The 15,044-nt window shown below is 38.9% G+C and overlaps 1 protein-coding gene across 4 annotated transcripts in view; it reads right to left on the bottom strand.

The window, feature by feature from the left end:
• INPP4B (inositol polyphosphate-4-phosphatase type II B) overlaps positions 1-15,044 on the bottom strand; it is a 294,823-nt gene that overhangs the window by 34,474 nt on the left and 245,305 nt on the right. For all 4 annotated transcript variants that reach the window (XM_075150076.1, XM_075150074.1, XM_075150077.1 and 1 more), the window contains 4 exons: positions 14,412-14,552; positions 9,239-9,336; positions 4,930-5,042; positions 158-312 (listed from right to left, as the gene is read on the bottom strand). In XM_075150076.1, coding sequence (XP_075006177.1) covers positions 158-312; positions 4,930-5,042; positions 9,239-9,336; positions 14,412-14,552 — 507 coding nt within the window. The remainder of the gene's footprint in view (positions 1-157; positions 313-4,929; positions 5,043-9,238; positions 9,337-14,411; positions 14,553-15,044) is intronic.

The following is a 15,044-nucleotide window of genomic DNA, read 5'->3' as shown; positions in this document are numbered from 1 at the left end:
ATGCAAAAGTGACTTACCAGCTGGCATGCTGCTGGTCAGTTCTCTGCTAAATTAGGACTGGGGCCTATCGCGCATTTGCAACCGGCTTTCGACCGTTGTTTACCATAGTTCCTGGCTTAGCTCAAAATGCAAGGGATGTGCAATAATCTCCACATACCTTCTCATACAATCCAGCGCCCGAATAAAGAAGTCTTTGTGAAGCTGATGCTCGTCCCTCAAGATGGAGCACTGCTCCAGCGTCACTGACATGGATGTCCGGTCTTTGGCACTTTTGCAACAGGTGAAACGGACTCCATTCAGCTTACGGCAAATCTGAAACACAGGCAGACGTCAAAGGATTGCCCTCTTCACACCTTGTCTTCTCTACACGCTAGGCAGACTGTGAAACTCCCACAACTTTGCAATCACAGACAATGAATACAGAGAACCTGAATGATACGGCTGCTGACGTGTGTCTTTGCAGTTAAAACAGTTATTAGTGCTGCCTTGGGGATTTTCATATTCTAAGGATTATGCCCATGCTGGCCTGACACAGTGCCACAAAAGGTGAAAGTAGTGTGCTGAGAAGAACTGTAAATTTATCTTTTGTTTATAAATTTGCAGCATTAACACTCTACAAAGATAGCACCAAAAGATTATAGCTACTGATCTATAGCCCGTTTCCAATTTGTCCAAATGACACATTTTAAAAGCAGATCTTCAGGGCTTTCATTAGCAGGACAAGCCTACAAATAACCTGCCCACTGAGGAAAAAGGAGTCCTTATTGATTTTAAGAGAAAGCTGCAAACAATCTTGTACCGCAGTCGCAATCAAGTCTCTCTCCTGCCCACCCCAACACCCACGCCCCCTAAGTGAAGCAAGAAACTGATGGTGGACCCAACAACAACAACAAAAAAATCCAAGTCACTAAAACGTCTACACGTACTACAGCTTACCAAACCATTGCATCCCATTTCCTGAACTTGAAATAAAAACTATTTGTGTTAGCCTAGGCTATAAAAGGAAAAGTTGCTTCATTTTTTCCTCACTTTGTGACAACCACCCTATTCAATTAAAGCTTAATTGTCTCAACACCTAATGAATGTTGAAAAAATGAAGAAAAATTTTGACAAGTCTTTTTTAACTCAGATTCATGAACGTAGAGGACTGATCCCTCATGAGGGTATGGATTCAGACACAACTATCTATATACTGAACTTAAACATAGTTTATTTTCAACTTTTTTTCAACAGGTAAACTGTTCAATGCGTGACCTAGAACAATTAAAGCTTAACACAAACGACTGCCATGGAGTGTCTACTTTCACTGTACATTTTGACAAAATTATAAGGGAACCGTGACATATTTTAAAAGATAATTTCTCACCTTAAGAATCAATTTGTCATTGTACAAGCCCATTAGTTTATACTTTGGCTTCAAACAGTATTTTACTAGAAAAAGAAAAATTTGAAGGAGAGCTGGTGTGCCCAAGTATGGGTCTACCTTTCCCCTGATGTACTTCATCCTAAGAAAAGGTAATACCCTCTGCCCAGCTCTGCTTGCTCCTGTCCCTGGACAATCATAGCTATAACAGTATCAAAAAAGGAACTAGTTATGAGAATAGGGCAAGGCAATAAATTACAGCAGTTAGGCCTCATCCTAAGGAACTTCTCAGCTTGGCTATCAAGCGTTTACTTGGGATCTTGCAGGATGAAACTGGAACATGATCTTCATAATCTCACTTCAGCAAATAAGCACTTTTTTTTATCTGTTAATTGCATTCTCAGAAATTCTATTAAAATTAATGGCCCAGACAATATTTACAGTCTTTAAGGCCTTTGTGATATCGTGGTAAAGGCGACCTCAAAAGTTGAATCCTCAGGGAATTAATTAATTGAATCTAACTTTGAACCCAAAGAAGTACGGTCTAGTAAAGGAGAACCCGTGAGTGTTTCTTCCTTCCTATAATTCAAAATTTTAAAACTCAAATGTGTTTAAAAATTTGGAAAGTTGTATTGGGATTTAAATAAAGTACTATAAGACAATTTTTTTAAAGAAAGCATCAAGCAGGGCTGATAACACTGTGAAAGAAGTTAACTGCTTAATTGAAGAGATTAATTCACTTTACACTAGTCTCTTTTGAAGTCTGTGAGTCATTGTGACTATTCAAAGTGAATGAGTCATAAGAAAAAAACAGGTAATTTTTCTGGATGAGTGATGGCCTCTGATGCGGGGAGGGGAGACTAAATCCCAAATCTGGCCTGACAGCACCATATAAATTGCTGGCTAGCGAGAGTCAGCTTTGAACTGAGAAGCATTCTAGGCACAACAAGCAAATGACCATAACCACAAGCTTATTTTGCATTGAAGTTCAGTACAAATGTCTCAATCATTTTAAAGTGGATTAAATAGAAAACAATCTGTTAACTTAAATAAATAAATTGAAAAATCCTTAGATTCTGATTTAAGGAGAAATGTAGGTTAACCTGATAGGCTGGCCCAGATAAATCCTCAGAATGACTCAGTTCACTAAGCAGCAGCAGTTAAACAAAGTAAATAATTAAAATGGGCAAACACAATGATCTGATGCTCTAGAAATCTAATAAGGGACAATACCAAATATATGGTAATATCATCATATCAGCTTACGATTAGTGTCCAGCCTGAATTTATCCTCAATTTTGCTCACTTCTTCTCCAAATATGTTGAAGATATAGGAGGAGGAGAAATAGACTTTACATTTATTAGAGCTTTATAAAGTCTCTAACACAGATTTAAATGATTAGGATTGTGATAAAGTTTAAAGAGGGGATGATAAAAGCATATAAAGCCATGAAGTCTAAACCAAGGATAAATCAATACTCTGATTATTTATCCTGATAGGAGACAAAAGGTGAAGGGTGCAGCTTAGGAAATAAAAAGATATAACAGTTAAATTTCTGTCCCATTATATTTAGAAAAAGAAATGTTTGTGATACCAATTTGCAAAAGTTGGCTTTTAAAATGCAGATGTATTCTCACAGTTTCATTACAACAGGCATTACATGCAGGTGCAGATACATATGCATATCCATGTAGAATCTCATAGATCTACTGCAAAAACAAAGTGATATCCTTACGGCAGGGAATCGTGCCTTTCCAATAAATAAATGTAACACAGTATAACAGTGTGTAGATCAATGGGTCCAGAAATACTAATTTCAGAAGGTTACGGTAAGGTAACATAAAGAGAAATAGAATACAGTGAAGGAAAAATCTGAAACAGTTTGTGTGTCCAAAGAATGCTTTTTACCCATGAAATTATTTTCAGGAAATCCTGAATAGATGGTAGAAGACAACTTTCTATATCTAAAGATTAAGTAAATTCTGTCCTATTCTTTGTAGCTCATTTTACACTATCTCATACTGATTTATCTTTTACTTCTTTAAAAAGCAATGTTTCATAGTAATTGCAGAACTGGTACCGCAAGAAAAGCTTATATTTTTACTCACAATAAATTTATACTGCAATAGCATGTGATAATATTTATTAACCACAAGGCAAAATGTTATTAGCAATATAAAAAATTACAACAGTGTTATTAATACAAAGACATAATTAATATTGTCTTGTTCCTGGTGTTAATGAAAAGTCATGGAAAATTTTATTAATATTTTGTATCAAATATTTATTTGCCTTGAAGGGTATATGCATTTGAAAGTTCCCCAAAACACAAGGTCTTGCTTCAATTTCAGCAGATACAAAGACTCAAGTCTCTGCTTGTATAAATGGGCAGAGACACCAAGAGTACTTTTCTAAATCTAAGACAATTACCTGGTTGAATTTCACATTCCTGAAAAGCTTGAGCTCCTTACAAACATCTAAGAGTTGTTTTGTTGTTGGTTTTGTTTTTGTCTTTGTTTTTTTTTTTTTTAAATGTCTGTGCAAAAAACACAGAATTGGGAAACAAAAAGGAATTATGTGAATAAAGCAAAGTAAATATTATTCGTTATTTGATAAACATTTTTCTTTGTGTCCTCCCTGTGTCTGAACGTCTGCCCTTTACATATCTAGCTTATTTTGTGTTGCTATCAGTGCCCTTGGAGTGGCTATCATGGTGACACTGGCTAAAAAAAACCATAAAATGCAATTGACTAAAAGTTATACTGATACAATTAAACACTTATTTATAAAACATAAGTAATTACAGAAATTCAAAAGTTGAGTGCAGCAATATTAAACAAAAGCCAGAGGAAGTAATCATGTCCTGCATCATACCTCAAGGCTTATGGATACTAAACAATAAAAGAAAGATATTTTGAATAACAAGATTTTATATTATCAAAGAATGGATATGATTTTAAACAAAAAAAAAAGTTAGATACTGTAGCTGAATACTGTATTGTCTCTCTCATATGAGGCAATATATTCACAGCTATATGTGATCATCCAATTGATTCTGCCCATACTGGGGATGAAGGGATTCCTCTGCCTAAAAACAGACTCAGTTAAAGAAAAAACATGCCCCAAACAAAAAGCAAACCTCTTTTACCCTGTTACACAACTCACTGAGGTAAATGAAAAACCCTGCATCTGGGACAAAACAACCCCAAGCAGCAGCACAGGCCACGGACCACCTGGCTAGGAGAAGCTCTGCGGAAAAGGGCCTGGAGGACATAGGGGACAACAAAGTGACCAAGACCACCTTTCGCTTTGAATTCTAGCCAGTTCTACCAGTTAAGAAAGTGAGAGAAAGCAAATATCTGTAATTTAAGTGTAGGAAGAAGAGATAAATTAATGAGTGGGATGACAGACCATCAGAATGGAAATGTTAGAGAGCCATTTCAGCATATCTACCTACATTAATCATTGAGTTTTCCAATCATATCCTTAAAATCCATTGCACTTACAATATCAGCAGGCATGTGAAAATTCATCATGTGAACATATTTGAAACAAGAGGGCTTACCGTCGCAGCCAGCCACATGATTTCTACATTCTTTCTCTTTTTGGCCTGGATATTTTGATGGAGATTTTCTAGCAATCCCTTTAAATCATTTTGTTCTTGAAAATGTGGTAGACCTGGAAAAAAAGGATGATAAGGTTGCTTATTATGATAAAGTTGATGATAGGGTTGTGCTGACCAAAGAATGTCCATGTTAAAGAACAGGGCTATTATACACAGCCTTATTTAGAAACACAGGATGGAAAGCACCAGCTAAATATTTAAGGAATAAGCAAACCTTATTTCTTTCTAAGTATTGGGTTGTCCTCCCTAAGACCTTCATCATGGAAAATTAAAGTTTCTTCAACTGTTATCTTATAAATGGATGGTGAAAACATTCAAATCTCTGCTGTAGTTCTGTTCATCAACTATTATAGACATTCAATGGAAATGAGTAGAGAAATAACTGAGTGTATTAAAATCTCCTTTGATGGGAGGCCAGAATATTTTGCTTTTGTTTTCAAAATGGAACATCTCATTTGTGTTCCGGAATGATGCTTTAGTTCCTAATATAACATAACAGGAGGGTTAAACAGCACTAAATACCTCCCCCCCTCCTCAATCTAACAAAGGATATTTCTAAGTCTGAAATTAAATGGGAGTTTAATTTTGAAATACAAAATAATTCCAGGTTTACTTAAAATTCAAAATTTTACCTACTCGCCCATGGTGTGGCAGCTGAGCTGAGGTTTTATTAATCATAGATGTCTAGAGGGAATTCAAGAGTAGGCAATTTAATTTGCTCTTCTGTTTTGTGTGTATATATAGGAGGGTTTTGTTCTAATGTCACCTTTATCTTCACTAGTTTTGAAAATCAGTAGAAACAACCAAAACCTGTTTTTCAAAATGATTTCTTCTTATGGTAGTGAAGTAAAAAGAAATTTAATAATAGTTATCGCCAAAGAAAGGCTCAGAACCAGTTGAAACAAAATTAAACCAAATTGATAAATTGATTTTTTTTTTTTTTCAACAAGAAAAAGCAGGATGTTCCATCCAGTGGGGAAAAAAACGCAACCCAAACCCCAAACCTAAGATTTATGTTTAATTCAAAGAGTGAAAATGAGGCAACTACTAATGCAGGTAAAAATCCATTCTCCTAACCTGATCACAGCTGGAATGATCCCTCTTATCAACAGGCTTTTACCTTTTATCTCTAATGAATTCTCTAGTTTCCCTTATCCATGATTCATAGTAAGAAGTAATTTAAATATACTCAAAAAGAACTATTCTAAAAATGTCTAAGTTGCCTTACTCATACTGTGCTGCCAAAAAGAAAAAAAATGCAGAAAAAGTACATTGAAACTAGTTTTGTAATAATCTTAATGAGGATTGTTTTATCTGTGTATTACAATTCCTGATCATACAATGAGATAATGCAGAGCATATAAAAATACATCACAACCTGCTAGACTATTATACTTATCCTGCATCTGTTTCTTTAAAACACATAGCATACAATGAGTACTCTAAAGAGATGCTTCCAGATTATGAGAATGTATCACTACGTAAACATTTTATTGCTTCAAAGCAGTTTTCCTTTGGTTCACAGCAGAAAACGCATCATCTCAGAGAGATGAGTTCACCATAGGTAAAGCAAGATTCTCCCAACTTATAATATTGCCAAATGAGCTGCATCTTGACTGGATGTGATCGATTGCTTAAATTCCTTGTGTCACAAAGCAGTATTAAACCGTCAAATCATTTTCATAGATTATAAGGGGAAGAAGCCTGGAAGTACAAAACAAACTGATAGACTTTATGTTGAAAATGCATGTACTGCTACATGCGTTGTAATGCTATGGAAGAAAATCTTAATTTGCTTGCAGGATTTCTAAACCTTGCATGCACCCCTCTTCACATGGGACAAGACTTTGCAGCATTGATGTTGCTGTGGGTGTTAGGCATCAAACCAGCAACATTGAATATCACTCGTGACATAGGTTTCTCCGATTTTATGCTTTCAGCTGTTTACATTGAGTTCTAAGCCCTTCTTTTCAATTAATTATGTACTACTAAACAACAATCATACATTTTTGTAACCTTACTATCATGAGCTGTTCTATAAAAGCAGTACTATTTTGGTGCCTAAACCAGAACTACATTTGGTTGGCATTTTTGGTAGGAATCTTTCTGGGAGCACATTGTTATTGATTGTTTTCAGAGTTTCCTATTAGAGAATTAAAGAGATTAAGAAGCAGGAGAGTGACAGAGTGCATATTCATCTAAAAGAAGATAGAAGGTCAGTGTTTGGCATATGGAGTTACGTGCAGCTGAAGACTTTTAATAATTGGGAATAGAGAGAAAGCTAAAATATTATTGCCAATGGGAATTACAGAGATGAGAGAAAAACTAATAGCAAAGGTGGCAATACCTTTATGGGAGCGGAAAATTGAATTCTTTGAAATGGAATATGTGAATGAAGCAGCAGGCAAGTGAGGCTGCCTAAGGATGGTGGATGCAACAGCCTGGCCAACAGGGCTGCGAGTCCTCAAATTCTGTCCGGCTTTATGAGCACTATTTGTAACTAACAGCTTTGTGAACTGGGTCCTGCATTTATTTTGTAGCACAGATTTGGCACTACAGGAAACTATCTGGAAAGGTGTGACAAAACCATCAAGGAGCCATCAATACTGAACGGCTCTCACTTGGCTACAACACCAAGGCTGCTGCCAGCTTGGATGGAAGTTTATCTTCCTGAGAACTTGAGCACAGAGGTGGAGGAAGAGGGGGGGAATTGAAGGTCTCCCCCAGCTGAACAATTTGGAGAGCTTCACTTTTTTCCAGGGAGCTGGTTTAAAAGGCACATTCCTTGAAGCCAAAAGAGTGGTTCCGTACAACGGCAGAGAGCTACTGAGAAGGTGCTTTGTGTTCTGTAAAAATTTGGACAAGGAACAGACTCAGATCTTAGAGCTAGAGAAAAAGCAAGAAGGTAATAATAACTAGAAAAGACACGATGAATTAGACGAACGTAATTCTCAAAAGCCTGCACAATCTGGAAGAAGTCCAGGAAGACTGTGTGGCTCACTAATAATCCTTCTGTGGGAAGGCAGTACAAGGTTAGTTTCTGTCAATGAAAAGCAGCCAATAGTATCTGCATGAAAATTTTTGCTTTTATGTAATCAGATCCATTTATGAGGTAGCAGATCTACCTTAGACCTAACGCCAGATGAGGTTAGTTTTTCAGGATGCTCTCTTGGCACGATTCCCTTAAGTTAATTACTAACCTCTTGTATGAGTTTCTCTGTAGAAATCCTAGAAATGCTAGAGATGTGAGTGGCTGGATGGGCATGCTGCCCACCGTTTAGGAACAGAGCTTTCACTTCTGTCAAAATTATTAACAAATGAAAATCATCCTGATATAAAAGATAAACATGTACACATATACAGTGACACATTACATATAACTACAAGTACATACATGTAATGGATAATTTGCAAAAGTAATCAACACAAGGTGTTCTGTAAGAAAACAGAAGCTTTGCACGGGATTTTAACCAGCAGTATCCACCATGAGGAGTCACACATCCTGTAGGATGATAGATCTTTAGATTCAAAAGATTCACCCCCCTTTACCCAAGGGGAAGGAGCAGAGACCTAAATCCAAGTTATTTAAAATCAGGCTGTAAAACCTGCAGCATTTGGGAATATAGTTTAGGCATTAAGACTACTTTAACAGGATTAGATTGATACAAATGGTCTTTTCAGTGTTTGCTTTCAACAATCAAAGTAAGAGAACAGTAATATTTATGATACCAAATGTCTATAAAATTGGAATATAGGGCCTATTAATAGCATGGCTCCATTAGAATATCAGTGACATTATGATGTGGCTCATTGCTTGTATTTGCATCTGCAGATTTCTCAGTGGTTTGCCATACCTTAATATATATTCAAAATAAGAATGGAGGGAGTGACTGAAACGGATGAAAATTCCCACTGAGTATTTCTTTACAAATATAGTAGGTACAGACTGTCCTCTACTTGAAATATTAAAAAGCATATTATATTAATAATTTAAAAGAGCTGTTTAGTTCATCATTACTCTGTTTCACTCTCCCTGTAGTTTCTGCTGTGACCTTGGGCCTGCAATCACTACTGACTTCAGCAGGGCTGCGTACAGGCATAAAGTGTTTAACTTTACAGAACAAGTTATGGGATTGAGGTCTAAATCTAAAAGCTGCACACTAATATTGTGCTAATATTACTATCTTATAATCCTTCACCTACCAAACCTTTTCAAAGCCATTTGGATATTGCATTATTTTGTACTCACAATCAGGAGGCATTTTTTCCGTAAACAGCTTGTAATATTCTTTTAGAAGTTCTAAGTTCTCCTGGTTAATGTTTTCCTGCAAAGTGGTATCTCCAAACCTATAAAAAAGCACAGTAAAATGATGAAAAAAACTCCCAAAACCCAAAACCAAAACAAAGCTAAATTATCCTTCAGAATTATTTCTTTGCATAAAAAAAACACTTTGTTTTTTTTTTTTCCTAGTGTTGAATGTACTAGATTTTGTCAAACATATAGTTGCTAATGTCTCATGTACTTTGGAACTAATATTTGGGAACGAGGTCATCACTCATGGATAATTCTTCCAAAAACTTACAGACAAAGTAATCCATTTACAAACAAACATTCAATAAAGCACATATTCTTTTCCCTTCACAAATCCTGAATAATGCAAGGGCTCTTTGTGGGAATTTCAAATGGCACCACAGGCAGAGAACATCAACTCCTACATCTCTTACTGCTGCTGTTGCTTAGGTATATTAATTTCTACCAGAGCTGGACAATACTGAAGCCACACAAGATGGAAGAGACGCAAGTGTCAGGTGGAAAGCCTTCTGAAGAACTAACTTCTGCTCTGGTCTGAGAATATTTGCTATAAATAGTCAAATTTATTACTTCTCTCGGCCCTTTCTGCCCTACACTGCTCCTGAGCTGTTAGTTATCTTGGTTTCTTGTACCTGAATCAATTTCTCTGCTGTTGAGCCATGATTTCACCATTAAGCTTCACAGAGTTGCGACCCGCAGGCTAGCTGACTTCGGCTGTCTGCATTTAAGCTTGCTGCAGCACACAGACCTCAGCGGTTGCTCTACAGTGCTGCAGCTGGCTCAGGAGTACGTTATGGGGTTTCTTGCAGCAGTCAAGTCTGCTGGGAACACATCACCCAAATCCTCATTATCCTGCACCTCACAGAAAACCCAGACAACATCAGGATGTCATAGAACCACAGAATCATTAAGGTTGGAAAAGACCTCTAAGATCATCGAGTCCAACCATCAACCCAACACCACCATGCCCACTAAACCATGTCCCTAAACGCCTCATCTACTTTTAGTCTTTTAAATACTTCCAGGGATGGTGACTCCACCACTTCCCTGGGCAGCCTGTTCCAAGGCCTGACCACTTTTTCAGTGAAGGAATTTTTCCTAATGTCCAGTCTAAACCTCCCTTGGCGCAACTTGAGGCCATTTCCTCTCATCCTATCGCTTGTTACTTGGGAGAAGAGACCAACGCCCACCTCACTACAACCTCCTTTCAGGCAGTTGTAGAGCGCAATGAGGTCTCCCCTCAACCTCCTCTTCTCCAGGCTAAACAACCTCAGTTCCCTCAGCCGCCCCTCATAAGACTTGTGCTCCAGGCCCTTCACCAGCTTCGTTGCCAGTATTCGAGGTGCGGCCTCACCAGTGCCGAGTACAGGGGCACGATCACCTCCCTACTCCTGCTGGCCACACTATTTCTGATACAGGCCAGGATGCCATTGGCCTTCTTGGCCACCTGGGCACACTGCCGGCTCATGTTCAGCCGGCTGTCAACCAGCACCCCCAATGTCATTACACTTATCCATGAACTGACTATAGCTATATGGACAAATATCTCTCTCTTCGAGACCAGAATTTCTACAACAGCCAAGTTTCACATAGGCTAAAAAAACCAACCCACCCACCCACCCCCCCCCCCCCCCCCCGGTACCTCCACCACGAGAGATATGAATGAATGTAAAGATGGGAATGTCCCTTGGGCAGTTAGGGCCAAATTTTTGCAACTCATCTTTAGAATAGCCTTGAAATGAAGAAAAGGAAGACAGAAAAGGAAATGAAGGAGTACAGAAAGAGAGACATGGACAGGTTAAGTGAGAAATTCAGACAAAAGGGGACACAAATCAGAAGATACTAAATGTACTGCTACATTATGCAGAAGCGAATCACATGGAGCGGTTGGTTTTGAGGGTGCTCACGAGCCATGTCCGGGACAACCAGGGGATCAGGCCCAGCCAGCACGGGTTCATGGAAGGCAGGTCCTGCTTGACCAACCTGATCTCCTTCTATGACCAGGTGACCCGCCTAGTGGATGAGGGAAAGGCAGTGGATGTGGTCTACTTGGACTTCAGTAGAGCCTTTGACACTGTCTCCCACAGCATTCTCCTAGAGAAGCTGGCGGCTCACGGCCTAGACAGGTACACTCTTCGCTGGGTAAAAAACTGGCTGGACAGCCGAGCCCAGAGAGTTGTGGTCAACGGAGTTAAATCCAGTTGGCGGCCGGTCACGAGCAGTGTTCCCCAGGGCTCAGTACTGGGGCCGGTCCTGTTCAATATCTTCATCAATGATCTGGACGAGGGAATCGAGTGCTCCCTCAGTAAGTTTGCAGATGACACCAAGCTGGGCAGGAGTGTTGATCTGCTGGAGGGTAGGAAGGCTCTGCAGAGGGACCTGGACAGGCTGGATCGATGGGCCGAGGCCAACTGTATGAGATTCAACAAGGCCAAGTGCCGGGTCCTGCACTTCGGCCACAACAACCCCAGGCAACGCTACAGGCTTGGGGAAGAGTGGCTGGAAAGCTGCCCAGAGGAAAAGGACCTGGGGGTGCTGGTTGACAGCCGGCTGAACATGAGCCGGCAGTGTGCCCAGGTGGCCAAGAAGGCCAATGGCATCCTGGCCTGTATCAGAAATAGTGTGGCCAGCAGGAGCAGGGAGGTGATCGTGCCCCTGTACTCGGCACTGGTGAGGCCGCACCTCGAATACTGTGTTCAGTTTTGGGCCCCTCACTACAAGAAGGACATGGAGGTGCTGGAGCGCGTCCAGAGGAGGGCAGCGAAGCTGGTGAAGGGCCTGGAGCACAAGTCTTATGAGGAGCGGCTGAGGGAACTGGGGTTGTTTAGCCTGGAGAAGAGGAGGTTGAGGGGAGACCTCATCGCGCTCTACAACTACCTGAAAGGAGGGTGTAGCGAGGTGGGTGTTGGTCTCTTCTCCCAAGTAACTAGCGATAGGACAAGAGGAAATGGCCTCAAGTTGCGCCAAGGGAGGTTTAGATTGAACATTAGGAGAAATTTCTTTACTGAAAGAGTGGTCAGGCCTTGGAACAGGCTGCCCAGGGAAGTGGTGGAGTCACCATCCCTGGAGGTATTTAAAAGACGTGTAGATGAGGCCCTTAGGGACATGGTGTAGTGGGCATGGTGGTGTTGGGTTGACGGTTGGACTCGATGATCTTAGAGGTCTTTTCCAACCTGTATGATTCTATGATTCTATGATTCTATGAAATATTTAAATGGCCAAAGAGGCAAAAGACTCGGCTACTTCCTCAGTAGCCCTTGCTGCGCTGTCACATGAGAGTATTTCTTTTAAACTGTGGTTTATTGAAAGAAGAGATGTTTGCGTGTAATAAAGTAACATTGTCTAGAAATTTAGCTCAAAACCTTATTTCTGTTCTCATATTCATTTTCCCACAAAAAAAACCTTTTTACAAAAAAGCATGTGCAGTGTTTCCAATGTCGAAGACAAATGTGCAGCTTTAGGAGTCAAGTAATATTTTGAATTAAGTCTAATGTTTACACCTGTAAGTGCATGTGGACAAGCTGTTTCTGCATGGAATAATCCAACTTGATTTGCTTGATAGATATAGATATCAATATATATCTATATTTATAGATATACATATATTAATTTTTCATTCATGGCTTTCTTTGTGCACAGTGTAAAATCACCACTGTGAACAATACTACCATTCTTCCTGCCATTCCACCTGCACGCCAGACATCTTTTCACACCGACTCCTCTACAAGTCCCCAAATATCCAGGCTATTTCTAAATCTTGTCAAATCTTTCTTCAGGATATTTGTAACATATAGTCCTTCCTGCCTATCCCACCCATGGAAACTCTCACAAACTTGCTTCTTGGTTACTGCATACTCCTTTTCTCTGATTTTGGAAAAATGCAACATGTCCTAGTCACAATTGTCATGACTGATTTTGTTGGTTTTGTATGCTATCACTTTGGCCATGTCACTCCTCTCATAGCATCACTTTTCCCTTCTTTATGGCATCAAGAATAAGCTATTTTCGTTTTCAAGAATGTTTCAAGTTCTCTAACCAACTACTCAACTCTTTCACTAGTAAAATACCAGTTTTTACTGTCTCCTGATTCAGCCTATGTCCCCCATTGCAATTTTCTACCTTAATTTTCTCACACACCACCACTCACAACTTGGAGAAGTCTCCCATATACATCCACAAAGCTACCTGATGGCATTCCTTAGAAGTCTTCCTTAAAATGCTCCTTTTACTCTGCTGTCTACAAAGAACAGGACATGAAACTCCTGTTGTGCTTAACTTCTTGCCTGTTTTCCAGGTTAATGGTTTTTCACTGTCTCCCTCTATTTCCCCAGCTACAATTTTGCTTTTGTTTTTGAGTTTGTAGTGAATGCAATCTAAAGATACGTATTATGTCTCTTGGATGTTCTGTTAATAAAACCATTGTTGATGTCTGCCTTGCAGTTTTAGCATTGCACAAACTTGGTGATTTAACATGACCGACAGATACCCTTCTCTTGGAAGAGAAAATTAATAGGTTGGTGAAACTTTGACTATTATTGCCCTAATTAATTAGTTTCCAGCAATCTTTCCAGAGGAGTACCGTTAACACATCAGAACTTTAAATCAGCCTTCATGTTTCTACAAACATATTAATAACGCATTCCCTATTATTAATTACCCTCCTCAACTCTGGAAAAAAGCCCTAAAAAGTTGAGAAAAATGAGCTCTTTCTAGCTTATGACTTGTCCAGCATCTTCAACCCCACCTTTAAGATAATACTAATTTCAAATTTTCAAACTCATGTTTGAGAAGGCCAAAGTACTGCATACAAACAAACTTCTACATCCGTGAAACAGAAATCCATTTTATATCTGCATCCAAAGGAAACTTGGGGTCGACTGTGTGAAATAAAGTCCTGCATATGGTCATATCTTCACTTGGACTTTTTCATTATTTTGCACTGCTTCATAGCTTGTGCTTATTTCCTTTAATTTTTTTTTAAAAATACACACCGAGTCAATGTGAGATGGTTCAAGAGCAAATAACAAAAAAGATTTATTTTCAATCCTGAGAGATATCTTGTACTAGCACGGCATACTTAGACAGAAAATGAAACACGATTTTTTCTTACCTCTCTGCAAGTGTTTGCTGTTCATTGATTCCAACATTAAAGAGTACTGGATACATGCGAAGTAGCTTTCCTTCTTTAATCTCTTGTGGCAGCAACTCAAACATCTTTGCTGGAAGCTGGACCTCTATAACGTAATGTTCACTAGGAAAAATAAAAAGAAGAGTAAAGATGGGAATATTGATTGGTTTGCTTGAAATTATAACCTTCCTAAATTACAGAGAACATATAGACTTATAAATCAGTTCCCCCCTTTTCCCCTTAATTGTATTGAACCATAACATGTGACGATTCAGCTTGCTTGTTTTAAGAGCATAACCAAGCTATACGGAAAAAGGCAGGTATATATAATTACACACTCTTGATACTGACTTCTTTACTGAAGTGAAATAGGACTAAAGACGAAAGCAGTAAAAGTCTTCTGCTACCAAAACATCAATGGGAACACCTCGACTCTTAAAATGCATCCTGCTGAGTTACAAAAACAACTTCCTTTCAGAAGTCACAACTTGATCCTATATCCACTCTAAATGTAATATGAGCAAAAACCTTCCACAAAAACCCAAAGCAAAATTCCCATTTTCTTCAGTGGCTGGATTTTCTCCCTGGGGATAGAAAGCATCACCAATAACAAAA

This window comes from Calonectris borealis, chromosome 4 (assembly GCF_964195595.1).
Source record: "Calonectris borealis chromosome 4, bCalBor7.hap1.2, whole genome shotgun sequence".
Taxonomy (NCBI): Eukaryota; Metazoa; Chordata; class Aves; order Procellariiformes; family Procellariidae; genus Calonectris; species Calonectris borealis.
The sequence above is the reverse complement of the archived record's forward strand: the minus strand, read 5'-3'. Positions and strand labels throughout refer to the sequence as shown.